Consider the following 20165-nt stretch of genomic DNA (forward strand, 5'->3'; position numbering starts at 1 on the left):
TTCTTCAGTTCCTAAAACTCCAACTCCCTATAAGTGTTAATAAAGACACTTTATTAACACTACAGCAGGAGAAGAAATACTTAAAAGCCTTTAATTTATTAGTTTATTGGTGTGTTTGTGTGTGTTCATGTGCATGCAAGCGTTGGCCATGGCATTAATATGATAGTCAGAGGACAATTTGAGGGAGCCAGGTGTTGGGTTGTTTTGTTTTTGTTTTGTCTCAACGAAGTGGTCGTGGAAAATCTAACTCAAGTACTCTGGCTTGGAGGCAAGCATCTTTGCCTGATGTGATCGTTTTGTTGACTTGACATAATTTAAAAGCACCTGGGGAAAGAGTCTAAAAGAGGTATCTTGTACAGTTGGTGTGACATATATTGTTGTTGTTCTGTGACATAAATAGTGGAATTTTCTTGGTTATGTTAATCTAATCAAGATGTTAAGACAGACTTACCCACTGTAGGTGGCATCATTCTGTTGGCACGAAAAGCATGATATAAATGCATTGTATACATGTATGGAATGACCAAATGATGACTTTTTAAATGTAGAAAGTGAGCTGATGAAGAACATGCATACATGTATATGATAATTTATTATTCTCTGCCCTGACTATGGATATAACATGAATAGCCATTCCTGCCTTCTGCCACAGTCCCTCCTCAACTACAATGGACCCTACCCTGCAATTGTGAGCTAACATAAAACTTTATCTAACCACCTTGATTTTGTCAGAGTTTTTATCATAACAGCAGAGAATGAAACTAGTACACCATCTTGCCAGACCAAGAAAAAATGCTAAATGAACAATTTTTTTCGTAGACACCTTTAAAAGTTTTTATTTATTCATTATTTTATGACTATGAGTGTTTTGCCTGCATGTATGTATGCCTGTGTATCAAGCGTATGGTTGTTACAGATGGAGGCCAGAAGAGGGCACTGGATTCCTTGATACAGAAGACATAGATGTCTGTGAGCTGTGTGTGGGTGCTGGGAATTGAACCTGGGTCCTCTGGAAGAGTGATCTTAACTGCTGAGCCATCTCTCCAGTCCCTCTCCTATAAACACCTTCCTGTTTACTTTTTGTGAGTATGTGAAAATTTACCTGTTACATATCCATTTCTATAGCCGTCATGTCTTTGTTGTTTTTCAGTGAGTAAGATATTTAAATCAGTGTTTAAACTATACAGAGCAGGAACTATAGAGCAAGAACATCATTAAATGCTGGAGCCACGTGGCAAAGTAAGATGGCACAATGGGAAATGAATAAGGTATGACAGAAGGAAGAGTAAACTCTCAGTGGGACAGTATCAGTATCATCTACTGTATTTATGCCCCTGTGCTCCAGTATTTCCAATTCTATCTTTATATCATCTGGGTTCTATTAGCCTTTTCTTGATAGCCTTCTCCCGTCCATGACTTTTTACTGGTTTCCTGACTCCTGCAGTCACTCGAATTTAGATATACATATCTAAAGATTCAAATCTTTATCCAACCGTGAGAGGGAATGCACAACTTTGGCATTTTTCCTACTAGTCTGGGTCACCTCACTCAGTAATGACTGTTTCTATTTTCTTCCACCTAGTCACAGATTTTATAATTTTGTTTTTTTTAACAGCCGAATAATAAAATACTCAGTTGTGTAAAAGTACCACATTTTCATTTTTGAATCATCATTGGATAGAAATCTAGGTTATTTACAATTCTCACTATTATGAATAGAGTGGTCGTGACATGGATGAATGATATCTCTCTTGTAGTGTGTAGAATCCTTTGAGGATGTGCCCAAGATCGGTATAGCTGGGTCATGTAGTAGATCTATTTCTAAATTTTTAGGGAGCCTCCACACTGTGTATGAGAGGAATAAAAAACATTAAAGACCTTTGAAAAAGCCACATGAGACATACCAATACAGAGCTTTAAAAAATACTTGTACATACATAAAGAGAGTTTAAAAGAAGTTACCTTATAAGGAGGGGATAATGCTCCTCCTAAACATCATGGGGTATCAAAGAGAAAGCCCAATGCCAGATAAAGGTTACTTTTTGGGAGTTGTTCATAAATGGATTACCAGTTTCTACTCAAACATTGCAGGCTATTGCTATCATTCTCACTTGCTTTTAGAATGTGGTAGAACATTGATGAAGACAGCACATACTTGAGTCAGAGCCTATGGCTGAATCAAGATGTTGTTTCTTACCAGGAAAATTCATCCCTTATTGGCTGGCTTTCATAGTTCTAGAAGGTGCTATGTACACTACCAGAGGAGAAACATCATTATTAAATATTTTATTTGATACAGCCCTAGCTGTCCGGAACTAGCTCTGTAGATCAGGCTGGCCTTTAACTCACAGAAATCTGCCAGTCTCTGCCTCTCAACTGTTGGGATTAAAGGCATGAGCCACCTTGGCCCAGCTCATTATCAATCTTACCATATTGTGAACCCTTCAAATTTAGGGGGAGGGAAATGGGAGGCGGTGGCGGGAAAGAGACAGAAATCTTTAATAAATAAATTTTTAAAAAAATCTCAAAAAACAAATTAAAATAATGTCTGACCTACCAAGCTATGTCCACTGGTGCAACAGTGACATGAGGACTGGATATAAGGCCTTCTCCACAAGACTTAGCACTCTTAACAGGGTCACGAATCTGTGGCCTGGTAGGTATAACCTTTAAGGAAAAGTCTACTACTATTATTCTGCTAAGTGGACATACTCTTAAAGTGACTCCTGATGACTTTCCATTGTACCCATATGTGAATGAATCTCCAGGCAACCATCACAGAGGCTCTTTTTTTTTTTTCAGAACTTAGTGATTAGAGAACCTTCATGAAGAGAAGAGACTGCAGTTTCCAGTCCTAAATGAATATCTAGACTCCACTCCTCTCCCCAAATCTCCAGGATCAGTATGGAAGAGGGGTGGAAATATTATAAGAACAAGAGACAGAGGTTGAATACAGCAAACAATGTTTTCTGGGTGCAACGGGGAAGGGTACCTATTAACTCACAGAAATTGAAACAGCAAGTACAAAAGATGCATAAATCAAGCCAAAAAAAAATACCAGTGGAGATGGAGGTGGACAGGAAGTCTCACCACTACTTTAGGAACTATTGACAATGATAACTGTTGGGACAATGAGAATCTGGACAATTTTCAAGGGTGTGGCCCCCAAGACTGCCCATGTATGTCACTCATACATATACTGGCACCCTTAAGTGAATTCAGTGAGGATTTGTTTTTTAAGAACACATGGAATTGGGGATAAGGAAGAAAATAAAAGTGAGAGAATAGTGGGTGGACTTCATTTTAAGCTCATTATGTGGAAATGTGAAGTTCTCAACAAACAAAACATTGCCTAGAAAGACTTTGTTAGGGCTGGCAAACTGAGGGAAGAATCTTAAAGAGCAGATAATGCTCAACCATAAACATCTGTGTTATGATTAAATGATGAAGGAAAAAATTCTCAGGGGTTGACCGAATGGAGCAGATACATGGACAAGAGGTCATTGTGCAGGCAGGTGCCAAAGGTAATGGTCAGAAAAGAAAGGATTAAAGGAAGAGTCATCTTAGTGAATTAGTTATGTTATGACTTTACAAATGAAAACTCAGCAAGAATTAAAATGACTTGGATACATGGAATGAGGAGAATGGACAGGCCAAATGGAGCTGAATGGGAAGTGGAGGTGGTGAGATAATTTACTAAGAAATGGTAAAAAGCAATGAGTTTAAAGTGTAGATCTGCTAGGGCAAGCAAGGTTGGTGGAGGTATGTCTGTTATGGTAGCACTGGGGAAGCAGAGGTTGAGAGACTGCAGGCTGGAGGCCAGTCTGGTCTACAGAGTGATTTACTGTGTCAACCCACAAAAAGGACTTGGTGTGTGTGTGTGTTTCAGATATTTAGCAAAATAGAGTCATCATGTGATACAATTCTGAAGTTTTAAAAAGGCAACATCAATTTGGTAGAATATTCCCTTTTTCATGAAGGGTGATTTGAATTAGAAAGAAGCAATCCAATTAGTGATCATAATATGAAATGGCATCGTGGTTTAGTTTGGTACTACTCCCATGCATTATGAAATGTATGTCACTGGAATATTGGTGTTTATTAGGAACTATGACCAAACAAGCAAGCTAACACTTTTTGTCATGTCAGATTAATATATGTAACCAATACACAATTCTTTTAACACAAACATAGACTGCTTCTTTTAAACAATCACTCTATGGTTTAACCTCTTATTTGAACACACATTTTCAGACTATATATATATTCAAGATGGTATATATCTACATACATATATATGTATATACTTATATATTATATACATACATGTATGTATGTATATATATATACCTTCTTGAATTATGCTTTATTTAATTAGAAATCTCTACACTAAATGGGTTAACTCATGCTTATATTACATATTATCATAAGCAATCAAAACTAAGGCACTCTTGTTAGAGCAGTTCCAATTTGTGCTATGGTTGCATCCTGCACAGATTTCTATCACATTCATTTTCTGACTTTCTAATTCACAAAATATAATAAAGCAAAAATTAGACCTCTCTATATGATCTGTCAATGTTCAAAGAAAATAATTGGGGTGACTTAGTAATAACGACAGCTAGAAAATATTTCAGCAAAATAATCACTTTCATAAATGAGTTAAAATGACATTAGCATTTACCTCTGTAAATGCAAATAAATTTACCAGAATAGCAAGGAACATGAGTAATTTGACAAGTATCACAGATTAATGACAAGGTGTAGCTTTTATTTGTTGTTTTACACCTGCTGAAGTGCTTTTATACACATTAAATAATTAAGGCCTAATAACAACATGTTAGCAGGTGGTACATTCAGATGAAGAATATTGGGGAATTTGTTAAGGCATAAAGTAGTGGTGGAAGATGAATGATCTTTAAGTATTTATAATCTAAGAAACAATTGTGTAAGGATATAACACAAGGAGCAAGCGCAGTGCTAAAGTGTTGGGGAGGAATGTGGAAAGCAAGAGAATAGACATCACATCTGTGCTGTGACAAGAGAGACAGAATCTGGAAAAGAATGGGAGCTGTGTAAGTAATTAAAACATGTATGTCTATGCAGAGTGGTGAGCATATCTCAGGTCTACAAGAATTCATCCCATTCAACTTATCATAACACTGTTTGAAAAACTGCAGCACAAAAAATGGATAGCAGTTAGCTATGATGCCATATATAGTCTAGTTCGCTCTAATCTAGAGGATGCTACTGAAGTTTGGAATGTGACAGGGATGACACTCAGCGTTATAACCACTTATCATGCTTAAGGTCCAGGTTTCATTTCTAAGACTTATTTCAAAACCCATTTATTTTTTAAAAAAAAAATCAGTCATACAAACAAACAAACAAAAAGTTCAGGAGATGTTTCTCACACATGCAGAGAAAAGAGTAATTTGGTGATTCTATATATTCAACAACGCTGAAGTTTCCACCCTTGCTGAACCTTGAAGCTGCTTCATCAATTTTTCATTTCAGTCCCAATGCCAATGAAATTACTGAAGATTGCACCTTAGCATCTGTGGATGCAATTACAGCATCCTTCTGCTGCCATCACTCTCTTTCCTTTATTAGAAAGGATTAGATGAGTCCAGTCAGGTTAAGACTAAAAAGTAGCATCATTATTTTCATTTTATTTATTTATGTGTTTTCCTGGCTGTTTATTACTCAGGATTGAGCCATGAGTCCTGTGCATGGTGGGAAAACACCAGTGAGCTATATTGTCAGTCTTGTGTGTCTTCATTTCAAAGCAAGCCTCGGCTCTCATTAAATGATTTCATCCCAAACACTCTTAAGTGTTGAAAAAAAACGTGACTCAAATCTAGATGTTTTATAATAATATATCATTCTGAATTACATTAAACATACAAATGTCACAATGATCAGTAACATATATTACTAGAGTAGGATTGCATGTTTCTCTGACTATTTTATATTATATGTGGTCAAATTAGGTTTGTGAAGCCTTTGAAGTAAAGTTGTTCATATAATAACCTACTGTACTCAACAATCCTTTATTGGTAAACTTTAAGCTTTGCTCGTGATACCCAGGAGGACTTATGCAAGTGCAAAGTCTCCCTAGGCCACCCAGAAAGTTTTCGATTTCCAGGGTAAAAAGACTAATGCTCTTTCAAAGAGCTTTTTTTCAAGGAAAATTTAGTAAACAATGCTGAATGCTTTTTATAAAATGTTACAGGTTGATGAGTAGTCTCAGATAGACTTACAGTGTGCTTAGAGTCTAAAATAAAATCTAAATCTCATCACAAACACACAACACACACACACACACACACACACACACACACACACACGAGATGTTCATTTCCCTTACTGAGTTTTTAATGTGGTTCATGTCAGGTATATTTATTTTCTCTTGATCCATTATTAAAATAGCAAAACATCTTAATTGTGTTGAAATGAGAGTAACGTGACATAATATAAACAGGAGAGGAGTCTTTGGTCATCTTGGAAATGATCAGCTTATAAACCCTGCAAACCCATCCATCTTTGGAAATGGTGGTAAGCATGATGTGTCCACATGACTAGTGTTCCTAATGATGCTTGCAGGCCTGACATAGTGTCTTCAGTTCCACCTGCTCTGGATGTTACTGCCCCAGAAGATGAATTTGGATCTGCAGAGTCTATTTTTTAAATGGCTGCTGTGGGCCTAGCAAGGCACAGACGCTAGAGTTATTCAGTCTGGTAGCATCGCAACTTAGATATTCTTGACTAATGCAGAAATGCATTGTTTTACCACTATCTCAAGAAACAACTTTCCATGCAAATTCTAGCAAATAATTAATTTGGTTTCAACAAATGATCTGTAAGCAATGCTTGGCCAGTGCTTTACTTCTGGAGGTCGTAATGAAAGTGAGTTGTGGGAGTCATGTGCCTGCCTTTCAATTTTAGCATTTTGCCATGAAAGACTAAGATCATAGTCATCAGGTTCCCATTTCACATCTGGCTCATTTGTACAATTTAGATAATAGCAATATCTAAGCTTTCAAGATGTTATGGAGAAAAAAATGATGAGATAAATGATGAGTAATATATACAAAGCATTTTGAAGAATATTCAGTAGAAAGTAAGCCTCCTGGAAGCATTTGCTATCACATGTCTTGCTGCAATGAACCCTAACCCCCACTATACACACATCATTTTTATCTTGCTGGTCCAAAACCCCCTTCGATGTTATGAGAACTGACAGTTATATTTTAAGTTTGAAGGAAATTGCATCCATTGTCTAATAACAAAAGAATGGCTACCCTCATTAGAGAGAGCTGTATCACACTGGCTCCTTAAAGGTCTCATTGCAAACCAGCGCTATTCTAGTTGTCAGGGGTCAATGCTAAATAGGTGAAATTCACAAAGGAAATGCTAGCGAATAAAGTGACAACCTAGGGTCGACAGCGAGAATGCAATGGGATCAGACCTCCTTAGGAGAAAGACTCATAATAATAGTGTTTGCATTGAGAGAAAAAGCTGGCAGGTGACACTGCTGTTACTAGACATGAACAAATGAGGCTTGCATTATTCAGGGACTCATTCTGTTTAGATGGTGGCGAAATTGTCTGAAATCCCCCTTTATATCCTGTAAAGATCAGACACCTTACGAATGTCAAAACAGCATTAGGTAACCCCTTCCAAGCATCAAAATAACTATTTGGAATGAAGAAAAGTTGTGCAGCGCTCAGGAAAGCAAAGAACACAATTCCGTGTTGATGTTTGGGGAAGAAAAGACATAAGGCATCATGCCAACATAAAAACACCCAGAAAAAAAAATACTCCTTTCATAAGAGCCAGGGAAGATGAATTTAAGTGCTCCAAATGGGACACCACCCACATAATCACTGTGTCATGAAGGTGATGCTAACTGCAATGTGTATTCAAGGCGGCCGCATGCCTTGGCAGTTGCATCATTGACTGTCATTATATCGGAATCATCAAAGTCGATGCCTCTAAAACTCTGAAATGTTTACTCTGAAAACTTAATTGCAGTGCCACAGCTACACATTGACCCCGAAAATGCCGTGTGATTTTATGATAATGCGTGGTAATTGTCATAGTCCAAGCACTTTACCTAATTATGTGATACGACTTTTTAAAAACTCTGCTGCTCATAAATCATTTCCTCACTTAAAATCCACCAGTATTTCAGTGAAGTAAATTGCAGCACAATCTTTTGCTCCAGTTTTAACAGTACATTGCAGGAAAATACGTTACATAGAAAGAATGAGGAGACAAAGAGAAAAAAAGAAAAAGTTTTAGGATCATTATGGGTCTCAGCCATATATAGTCCATAAATACATGTAGGTAAGAAATGGTTCCTGACTTGATTACACACAACTAAGAATGTAATGATTCAGAATTTGTTCGCAGAACACCAAAAAGAGAGTCATAACTGAACTCTAAAGTTAAAAGGTTCTGAATAGCAGAATACTCCCCATAGGTGATGCCTTAATCATGCTGAAAGCAAATACTAATCTGTCCAAAGAAAGTCATAAAAACTGTCTTCTTGCCCTACTTTTTGAACAATAGCAGCGCAGTTTGGCTTCAAATCTAAGTGCTTTTCTTAGGTCAATTAAGCCATCTTTGTGAACAAATGCATTTCTTCCCAGGATTAGTAAATTAATGAGGAAACATAGAAATAATAACAATTGGGGGGAAGTTTTATAGTCTTGTATATTTCTGCATTTTCCTGAAAATATTTTACTTAGTTTAAGAATGGTCTAACTGGACATGGTGGCACATGCCTTTAATCCCAGCATTTGGGAAGCAGAGGTAAGCGGAGTCATCTCTATGAGTTCGAGGTCAGTGTGGTCTACAGAGTGAGTTCCAGGGCAGCCAGAGCTACACAGAGAAATCTTGTTTCAAAAAAAAAAAAATCTAAAAATCATAGACTGACACCTTAATAAAATTGTTGCAAATATTGGGAGGTAAAAAGAATTTTAAACAGCATTTCAAATTTGAAAATACTTGTCTACCCTGAAAAAAGCAGAGCAATTCACACTCTTTAATTAACAACTATCCTGTCTATGGAAACATATTCTGGAACCGCACTATGAAGGGCTGTTCTCACAGGCAGCGTCTGCCATGTCACACTCAGCAGGAAATACACCTTCAATGGAGCACGGCCATGAACTCTATGGCAAACTCTATGTAAATAAAAGTTCACAAATGCATAGCCTGGCAAGTAGCTGCTTTTAAGAAAATAAAGAAAGTGTTTTCAGCCGTGTTTATTTTTCTTTAGAAAGAGGAATGATTATTATATCATAGTAAGCAGAATATGCACTTCAACTTTTCAACTGTGCAAGCAATGTTGGCTGATTACAAAAATTAGTGACATTTTAATTATATGTCTCCAGGAAAATATTAAGATGTTCTATGTTAATTTTGTTACGTTGTTTATAGGTTTCTATGTACATGTTCCAGTAAGTGTGGCAAAATAATAAATTCTGCAAAAACCACATATATATTCATATATATATTTGTAAGCCAATGGCCATGAAGTTTTTAGTTGAAATTTGACTCAGCATTCTAGGTAGATAGTTAGCTACAAATATTGTTATTTAGGAACAGATACAGTCACCAATTACATAGAAAAAGATGGTTTTTCATGAAGAAACTGTCTATGTTTTGAAGAAAAGAGATGCATCTATATCTGTAAGATTTTTTTCTATGGATATAAGTCAACGTTCTTATTCAAACAATTTCAATGATTCGGCTTATTCAATTTACTGTACTAGAAGAAAGTTTTCTGTTCTGTGAATTATCTGTGAAACGTTGAGATGAGTATGGTTCCCAGACATTGACATCGACATGAGTCAAAACCTGAATCCATATGGTGATTGCTAGGTCTTAGTAACTGGTTGAAAAAGACAAAAATGAATTACGGGAAGAAAATAAAGTTCAGGATCTAACACTCATTTGAAGTGTAAAAGGCACTAATATATTAAATGTAAAAAGTTGATTTAACTACAAAAACTTTTATTTTAAGATAATTCATGGAGTAAAAATCTAAGAACACATTATTTGGTATTCAACAATTCAATTATTTATTTACCTGGGTCATATCTCTTAAATACACTGATCATACAGCTAATAAATACTAGATCATTGTCTTTCTTTATTATTTTTTTATCGCTTTCTGAAATATTGGATTATTAAGATTACATCACCCTCATGGATAACACAAAAGGATAAAATTTACACACTGAGTAAATTTTTAACAGGGCATTCACTGCTCCTTATTTATTTTGTTCATTCAATCATTCATTTAAATCATAAATGCTATTTTCTTTCTATATTCTTCCCAAAATACATAGTCATATTTCAATAGAAAACTATTTGAAAGGGTATTCCAAATCATAAAACTACCATGCTGTAGCAGCAAAAGTTAAAGTTTTAAAATGAAAAGGCAAATATTTGAAAAGGTCACAACACTTTTCAGATCACACAATAAAACAATTCCCATCAAGACACTGCTCTCCACTGTTCCCCTTAAAATACCTTTTTTCCCTCTTGGCACATTTCCTCACAATGATTCTGGTGGAGATAAATAAGTTTTAACTCCAATGTTAAATATCACATCTCTCCATATCAGTTCAGATGCGAACTGGCTGACCCATGAGTTGGTACATTTTTTAAGTTGACAAATACTACTGAGGAGAAAGACTTGTATTTGATGGCAGAAGGAAAAGATTCTTATATGGGACATCAAAAAGCCCCTGATGTCCTTAACTCAGAAGAGAGAAGGGAAAGGCCATGGCTTAACATACCCTGTGACCTGAGACACCGCCACCATCCCTCCTATTAATGTGAATCTATTCAGGCACCTTGAGCTTGTGCAGGTGGGCAGAAGGCAAAAATTCCAACCTTTCAATATTCTTCTCTACAGTGGGTTCTGAAAAATGGCTTGACAACATCCAAGGCTGTCAACATATAATTCTAGAAGTAACATAATGGAGGTGTATATATGAAACTGTTGGAAGGATGTACTTACCAAATGGGTTATGAGATTTAATATAGAAATTCTAATATCCAATCAACGTCATCTTGTTGGAACTCTTGGGACTTGCCTCCAACTTTCAGTGAATGATAATATGATTATATAAATGAATACATACTTCATATTAATCCTTAGGAAAATTAGGCTTTCTCATTATTTACCATTATTTATTGACATATTTCCAAAGCTCAAAATATTTTATTACACATGTAGTTGAACACATGATTCATAATTGTATAGTATAGAAAATAAACTTTTTGGCATTGTCCTCAGCATTTCATGATGCAAAATTATTGACAAACATCATTAGAAAAATAATAAAATAGTCCTTCGGTATTAAAATTCTTATTAAAAAAACATTAGATCAAAGGGAGGATTATGACTTCATCAATGCATAGATGAGTTAGACATGAATGAAATGAATTGCCCTGACTTTATCAATAAATCAAAATATTTGATCTCGCATCTCTTATAATAAATCAAAATACTTGTAATCTGAAGGTCACAGTTTGTCATAGGTCAATTGCAAAAGATAAAATGCATTCATATTTTCTCATTATTCGGCAGTTTCTGATGATCGGACATGTAAAACAATGTACATCCAGGAGAGAAGCATCACTGCATACTTACCAGGTGATTTTTATGCCACTTTGTTGAATGCAGATTAATATATTTGGGCTTTTTTATTGCTTGAGTAGAAAGTGCTCATTACTTATCATTTATCATATAGAAAATTAAAAACAAACAAAAAAGTTTTCTTAAATGGCAGACATCACACTGTGGTTGTGGTGGATTTTCTCAAGATGGTCTTCTGTGGTTTTGGTGCAGTGGGAGGAGGCACAGCTGCAGGTGTGGGAGGGGGAAAGCTGTTACTGTGGCTTATTCCCAGTCCCCCATTTTCTAATGGGAAAGTGGGGAGATGAGGTGGAGGAGGGAAGGGAGGACCTTGGTGAGGGAGCTTTCCAGGTGGATGGACTGGTTCACTGTGCAAATGGACCTCCCTGTTCTTTATGTGATAGCGGCTCTCACAGTCAGGACAATACCCATGGTACTGTACTTTTTCATTGAACCGAACTCGTTCCCGAGGCCCTGCTTGGGGACTTCTGTCTTTTTCAGGTCTGTGCATCAGAGACTGCCCTGGAGCCTTGTCCAAGTTACTATTCGGTAGGCAGCAGATGTCTCCATTGGGAATTTTGTTGGGTCTACCTGGTAGGCCTCCATTCCGGAGAAGGGTGCCGTTGGTCTTGACCGGATTGACAGTTGGTACCACTCTTGGAGGCTCTTCACACTTCACAGGTGTCAACCGTGGAGGAGGCGGTGGGGGGTTTGGCTTTCTCAGAACCGTGAGGATAGCAGATGGATGGGCTGGAGGTTTAATGAGGGGGGCATTGGCTTGCACTTTGATCTTCTCTATGCTGGAGGCTGTTGTGCCGCTGGAGCTACTGTTCAGAGTGTCCGTTTTGGAGCTGTCGGTCATCTCATCCTCCAGCTGTAGGTCAGAAGTCAGGGTATCAATCTGGTCAACCACCTGGTGGAAAGGACAAGGTAATGGTGTTGAAGAGCAACTGGAAGCAAGATACACATAAAGCTACTCTTTTCTGGTCAGTTTTGATGTTAAACAGAAGCACTGACTGATCTTGAACTGGTAATGCCAAAGCCACCTCAAGATTTTAGTCAATAAATTTAGAGATAGTGACCATCACACAAAGTACTAAATCATATAACCCTGAAAAGTAATATGAAGTTTTCTTCTTGATTCTTCTATCACCACCAAAGGTAGAATCGGATGCAAAAATATGGCCAATATTTAAAAATAAAAAGGTGAAACCACATCTGATTTAGCATTTAGAAAGTTCCAAAGCATCACTTCCACACTGAAAAATGATCTGAACAGTTTGGATAATGGCTGGACATTTAATACGATGATGGTCCTTTCTTAGGCCCTGCAGTAATGTGAATGAAAACAACCACCATAAGCCCATAGGGAGTGGAACTGTCAGGAGGTGTGACCTGGTTGAAGTACGTATGGATTTGTGGGAGGAAGTGTGTGTCACCTGCAGATCTGGATGTAGAACTCTCTGCTACCTCGCAAGCACCATGTCTGCCTGCATGCCACCATGTTTCCTACCATGACAACAGATTAAACCTTTGAACTGTAAGCCAAACCCAATTAAATGTTTCCTTATAAGAGTCGCTGTGGTCATGGTTTCTCTTCGCAGCAGTAGAAAGCATAACTAAGACAGCACCCCAAACATGCTGAGGATAGCCAAATGAGGCCCAGCATAAAATCATAAGCTCACTTAAAATATTTTGGACATTTTGTGCTTTATTTTTCTTAATTCATCATGCAGTTCTTGAATGTGAATCTTGCAGATGACAAACGCTGTCTAAATCCAAAAGATTCTAGCCTAAAACTTTACTCTTAACACACAAAATTCCTTCAGATCCTTAGTTCCAAATATTTTCTCTTTTTATTTCCTTTAACTAAATCTTTAGGCCATCCTTTAAACTCTCATAATTGTCAATTTACTTCCTGCCACAGAACGTTTGTACACAGTAATAGTTCTTTATGAAATGTCCAACCCCACACATCTTTTGAGCAGATCAATGCCCACAAATCTTAAAAAGAAGAAGAAGAAGAAGAAGAAGAAGAAGAAGAAGAAGAAGAAGAAAACTTAGTTCAGGAGTCAATCTTCATGGAAAACTTTCCACTCCTCCAGTAACTGTATGTCACATTAATTTAGTAAACATTTCAAAATAACTATTTTTTCATTCCAAAAATTAAAATAATTTTAAATACATGTTGAGTAGCAACATGAGTATTGAAATATTATTTTTCATGTAGACTCTGTCTATTCTCAGTGACTGTAGGATATTTGATTATTGCTCCTTGTAGTATTCTAAGTAGTGAGTAGTACCTATGGGGGCTCAGAAAATATTTGCTAATAAATGCTCTGAGGATTGTTCTTTTGGGTCAAATTGTGCAAAAAAATTTTACCTCTGATTGTTACAGATGACATAGTTTTATAACTTTCTCAATTACTGTAAAAGAAATATTCTAGTAGAAATTTACTCATAAAAGACCATATGGTTACTGACATATTCTCTAGTTTTTAGTCAGATATGTAGAAACTGCAGTTATGGAAGGTTAATAGATACATAAGATAAGGAAACTATCTTGAGTCATTGGGCTGTGTCCTATTTCCACCGTGAAGGTAACTATCCCTAGCCTTTAGTCAATTAAATTTTCACACAAAATTAAAACCTCAACTATTATGAAAAACACGAAACTGATGGGAAATTACTCACAGAAGCCCGAAGTTTTGATAATTCCTGACTGTTCTTTATCTCTACATTTTCATTTCCTGCATGTCTATTAAAGCAAAAATAATAAAGTGCAAAAACCACCACTGCTCTCATTGAACAAGGAACCTAGTGGGAAGGTCTGACAACAACATGATCTGAGATTTCTTAAAGTAGGAATAGTAAAAGCATGACTTCCAAATGCTCAGCAGCATGTTAAACATTTCAAGTGGACTGAGACCCCTTGAGACAGGAGGGTGCAGCCTTCCTGAGACTTGAGACAGATCTATTTGGCAGAAGAGTAATGGTTCAAGCATGCTTTCAGAAAGAGCTGAGACAGAGAGCAGAATCTGGGTGCTCTACACAAGACCTTCCTGCTGAAGAGCCCTTGGGGACAGGAGACAGAGAGTGAACTAGCACCTAAACTGTGAGTGTGTTGCAAGAAAGCGCCACATGTTTCAAAATCAGCCCTAGAAGTGAGAGGAGCAGGATTCAAAGAGACAATGTGTTAATATATATTTTTATAATAAAAGTGCATTCTAACTAAATCACATTGAGTGTCAAACGGAAAAATATAAATCCTTTCTCAACATACCTCAGTGAAGCTATAGTACACAGAAAAAGAATTATAAAACATTTAGAATAGCAAAAAAAATCAAGTATCATACAACATCAAAAATTAGGAAAATATAGCATGAAAGGACGGTTTGAGCAGAGCAGAAGACAGGAATAAGAGATTACAATGAGGAGTACCTATAAAAAGTACAGTAGAATATATTTGAAAATATAATAATGAAACCTATTATTTCACACACTAAAATTAATGAATTGAAAATTGAAAAACACTGGCTATTTACACAAATTATAAATACCTCAAGACTATTTAGAAATGATGTCATATTGAATAAAAAGGATGGAATTTTATTATAGTTTAATATTAGGTTAAGCTGAGAGAAGTGGATGTTTTCCTTTACTGAAGGAAAATAGGAGATTATACTGTTAAGATAAGGCTGATGATTTATACTAATAGCACACTCAAGTCTTTCATAAAGAAAGAAATATCATGGCCTCAATACAAACTTAGGCAATTAAATGAATGAAACAATTTAAACAAAGTTAATATCCATGCAAGAACACCCACAGACATAACAAAATTGGGGGAAGGAAACTTATAGGCAAGCAATTTACATAAAATGCACACATAATTTATTAAGCATATGAAAACCCTCAATCATAATAGAAATTGGAAATATATACACTAAAGAAAAGGGATATAGAATTTAATGTCAATTTCTTAGTCAGGGAGAATACAGGTTTTTTACATTATTTATTTATTCCTTGTGTCGTTCACATAATGCCTCCTGAGCCTACTTGTCCTCTGCAAAAATAAAAAAATAAAACAAAATAAAATTTAAGAGAAAAACAGGAAGAAGGGGAAAATATCTCACCATAGAAGCTGCAGTGTGACGCTGTGAGTCATGTAAGAAATCCCTTCATCCATACACTTTTACATGTTGGCATTTATTGCAAAGAATCATTGGTCTGGTTCAAGGCCCCTATTATGTGCTTCACCGTTGATGCTGGACCCTCACTGGGACTCTTCCTGGACATCCCTTTTCTACCCTGTGTCTTGGAAATCCTTCAGTCCTGGGTCCATATGACAGATACAACCCCTGTCCCCATCCCTATACTCCAACAGATCACAGTTAGGATAAATAATGGGGTGGACCAACACATAACTTGGTTCTGGGCCGGGGGATTTGCAGAGTTGATCAGCCTACCAGCTCTCTGCATCCTCATTACCAAGGTAAGCTCTCCAACATTGCCCTGGCTAGTTCACTCCTTTCATTCACGATGGAATGAACAAATTGCAGGGCTAGATCTCTGGCTTTCATGTCTTCCAGGTGGGTTTTCCCATACCTACACCTTCAAGGCCAGCTCTACTGTGTTGCTCAGTCAAGGTATAGGGCCCACTCTTCTGATTGCTGCAGCTGATGAGGGGCAGGAACAGCTCAAGAATACAGGTTTTTTTTATGTAAATTGCTGGTTGTGATTTGAGTGAACAAGAAATTTACACTTTGCTAACACAGACAAAAAATATCAATTTACAATATTATTGTCAATATCTTACAAACTAGGTAAGGTACATCCTTGGTACAGCTCTTTTATTAAGAAACTCCAGCCGATTCCAGGAAAACTAACATGGAAACCCATAACAGTTTTCTTTGCAGGACTTTCTTTTGATTTGTTAGAGTTCAAATTATATAAATAAGCAAATAAATATAAGTGAAAAAAACTAGTGATAATCTAAATATCCACTAGTGAGTGACTGATTAAGAAAAACATAGAGTAGAATAAATGAATTCACAAATGGAGTTGCAAGATTGCATAAAAGAATTTCTCTTTGTTGGGCACCAAATGTAACATGAACAATAAAAACTGAGAGATGGATATTGAGGCAAGATATCCAATGGAAGGATTGGGCACCAATGTTCAACATACAATTGTCTTGCCTACAAGATGTGGTAGGGCAGTGGTGACACAGAAATAAATTGTGAGAGAAGTCAACAATGACGGTCAACCCATGCCATGAGAGGGATCCCACCCCTGAGACTACTTTGAGTGCCTAGATACAGAGGCTGAATATCCAGAGACCTAGGAAAGAAATATACAGGACTGAAAAGAAAGTCAATATAATGATAACTAATGCTATCCTGCTATACTTAGATATATTGCTGCGCAATAGTCATTAGGTAGGCTCCACCCAGTCACTAATAGAAACAGTTGCAGAGATCCACAAGTCAAACATTAGAAAGAGCTCAGGGAATCCTGCAAAAGAGAGGAAGAAAGGATTGTAATAGGCAAAAGGATAAAGAACACAAGAAAATTCACAGAATCAACTAACCTGGTCTCATAGGGGTTCATAGAGACTAAACCAACAACCAGGGAGCCTACATGAGACTGACCTAGGCCCTGTGTTACAGTTATGTAACTGTGTCTTCTTGTGGGACTCCTGACAGTGTGAGCAGAGGCTGTCTGACTCTTTTGACAGCTTTTAGAAACCCTTTCCTCATTGAATTGCTTTGTTCAGCCTTTATACTAGGGGAGGTGCCTAGTCTTACTGCAACTTGATCTGCATGTTTGATTGACATCTATGAGAAGCCTGCTCTTTGCTGAATAGAAAGCAAAGAGAAGGAAGAGTAGATGTGGAGGGGCCGTGAGGTGGGAATGACTGGGAGGAGAGGGGAAAGGAAAACTGTGGTCAGGATGTTCAACAGTTATTATTATTGTTATTATTATTAATAATATCATTTTTACATGATGTCAAAAACGCCTGGAAGAAGTATCTTTTTATCAAATTGTTCCTAGGAAAACTAAATATTCACATGTAGAAGATTAAAGGTAGACTTTTATATATCTCACCCTCTATAAAATATCAAATCAAAATAGGTTAAAGAGCATAATATGACCAGAAACTCTGAAAATGGTAGTGATAAACACAGGGGAAACATGCCACGATATTGGCATAAGCAATGACTTCCTAATAAGTTTCTAATAGCTCAGGAAATTAAACTAATAATTGACACGGGATTGCATCCAGTTTACAAAAAAATGATAATAACAGTCAGCAAAGTGAAGAGCCATCATATAGAATGGGAGAAATATTGGTCAGTTATTAGGAGAATTGATATACACAATATAAAAAGAAATAATAAAATCAAGTAATCCAACCAAAGGCAGAAAAATGATCAGAACAGACACATCTCAAAGAAGCAAAATGATCTATTAACACAGAAAGGTACCGAGCATCTTTTGTCATTACGTAAATGAAAACAAAAACTATACTGAGGCTCCATCTCGTTCTGCTCAGAGTAATTATTTGTTTAAAACTAACAAACAAGTAGATAAATGATAAAGATTTTCTCTGGTTCAAATGCAGATGTTAGGAAAGGTTGTTTTTAGATAAAACCGGGGCACAGTAACTATCAACTCCAGTTTCTACCTCCTGCTGACTGCAGTCTAAAACTGCTCCCATACAGAAACCTCCTCCAGAGATTAGGCAGCCTGCTTCCTTTCATTCAGCTGCATGAGAAGAACCTGCCTCCTAGTTCAGCTGTATAAAGTAAGTTTTTCTCTTTACTCAGCGGCATATAATAAACAACCTGAGTGTCTGAGATGCTCGGGAGTCTCCACCAGAGCACACAATCCACCCAACCCCAGCTCTTCTGCTATAGCTGTCTCTCCTTTCTTCACTCCCTTGTTGATTGAGAGAGGTGAAGTCCAAAGTCCTGTAGATCATTAATTAGGCACTGACAAAAAACACTATATGACAGTACTCATATCAGGGAGATTGTTCAACACAATACAGGATGATGAAAAGCAGGGAATATAAAATTCTAGAATTTAATGAAAAATGAAACAACAACAGACTAAAAACTGTGGGATGCAACAAAAATTGTTCTAAAAGGAAATTTTATAACTAGAAAGTCTGTGTGTTTAAAATCAACCTGAAAGGAATAATGATATGCTTCAACATCTTGGGGAAACAATATAATACGTAGACACAAATAAAAATGATCAGGGAAGAAATTAACGAAATAGAGACAAAAGAATTATGTATGGGACCAATGAAGCAAAGTGATGGCTCTTAGAAAAGACAACAAAGATTCAGAAATCATTAGGCAAATTCACTACAGGACAAAGAGAGAAGATTCAGATGAAGAGTGTTGGAAGTGAAAAGGTAGTCATACAACAGACATCAGTGAGATTCAAAGAGTCATTAGAGGCTATGAGAAAATTTAATTTGTACCATTTAGAAGAAAGTTATATATTTATAGGCCAATAAACAATATCAAAATTAAACTAGAAGTGAAAATAATGTATCATATTAATAGATTCCAAGCCTCTTGATAATCTCAACAGACAGCAAAAAGGCATCCATCATGATAAAAACTCTGAAGAAGCTAGGAACAGAAGTACATTGCTAAAATAATAAAGCTATAAATGGGAAATCTATATTCAACATTATACTACTAGAATAAAGCCTCAAAGCATTTCCACTGAAATCAGAATAAGACAGGGAAAACAATGTAAGTTAAAATCGATTGAGATTGTATTTTCCTAGGATCAGAATAGCTATCATTACGAAAACAAGCAATACATGATGGTGAGGTTATGGACAAAGGGAACTTTCATAAACTCCTTGAGGGAGCAAAAACTGGTCTAGTCACTATGTAAATCAGTATGGAGTTCAAAACTAAAAATAGATCTACCATATGCCGCAGTTACACCACTTCTGGGTGTGTTTTCATAGGACTCTGAGTCAACATGCTACAGAGATATTACATAGCCATGCTTATCACAGGAATCTTTGAAAAAAATCTGGTTCATAGATCAGCCTCAATGCCCACCAAGAGATGAATGGATAAAGAAATTGCACTGAGTATTCTAAATGGAGCCTTATTCATTCATAAGGAAAAACAAAATCATGTCCTTGGCTAAAAATCGTCTGTGAAAGGGCCTTACTGCATTAAGCAAAATATTCAGATTCAGAAAGACAAATGTGTCTTTCACTTCATTTGTGGATATTTGAGTGTTCATAGATACATATCTAAGTATTATATGAATGATATAAAACAGTTATTAAAGTCAATACAAGAATTGAAGTTAATGAGAGAGTAAGGAATAGAGCGAAGGAATGGGAGGATATGAGGGATCGATAGCCCAAAGTACATGATACAATTGAAAGAAATCATCTTTATAAAATACATGACCATGTGTAACAAATCAGTAAAAAGGGGAAGATACTCCACAC

At 36.5% G+C, this 20165-nt stretch overlaps 1 protein-coding gene across 4 annotated transcripts in view; it reads right to left on the minus strand.

Moving 5' to 3' along the window:
• The window catches only part of LOC121453142 (protein Largen), a 265911-nt gene that overhangs the window by 89087 nt on the left and 156659 nt on the right, over window positions 1-20165 (minus strand). For 2 of the 4 annotated variants that reach the window (XM_041659652.1, XM_041659654.1), the window contains exon 2: window positions 11226-12575. In XM_041659652.1, coding sequence (XP_041515586.1) covers window positions 11820-12575 — 756 coding nt within the window. In that variant the 3' untranslated portion in view covers window positions 11226-11819. Of the gene's footprint in view, window positions 1-11225; window positions 12576-15798; window positions 15808-20165 lie in introns of those variants that run through there. The other 2 variants (XM_041659653.1, XR_005974975.1) reach the window with 2 other exon arrangements.

The sequence above is a fragment of the Microtus oregoni genome, unplaced genomic scaffold (assembly GCF_018167655.1).
Source record: "Microtus oregoni isolate MIOR12 unplaced genomic scaffold, Mior012 000011F_ref0000422, whole genome shotgun sequence".
Taxonomy (NCBI): Eukaryota; Metazoa; Chordata; class Mammalia; order Rodentia; family Cricetidae; genus Microtus; species Microtus oregoni.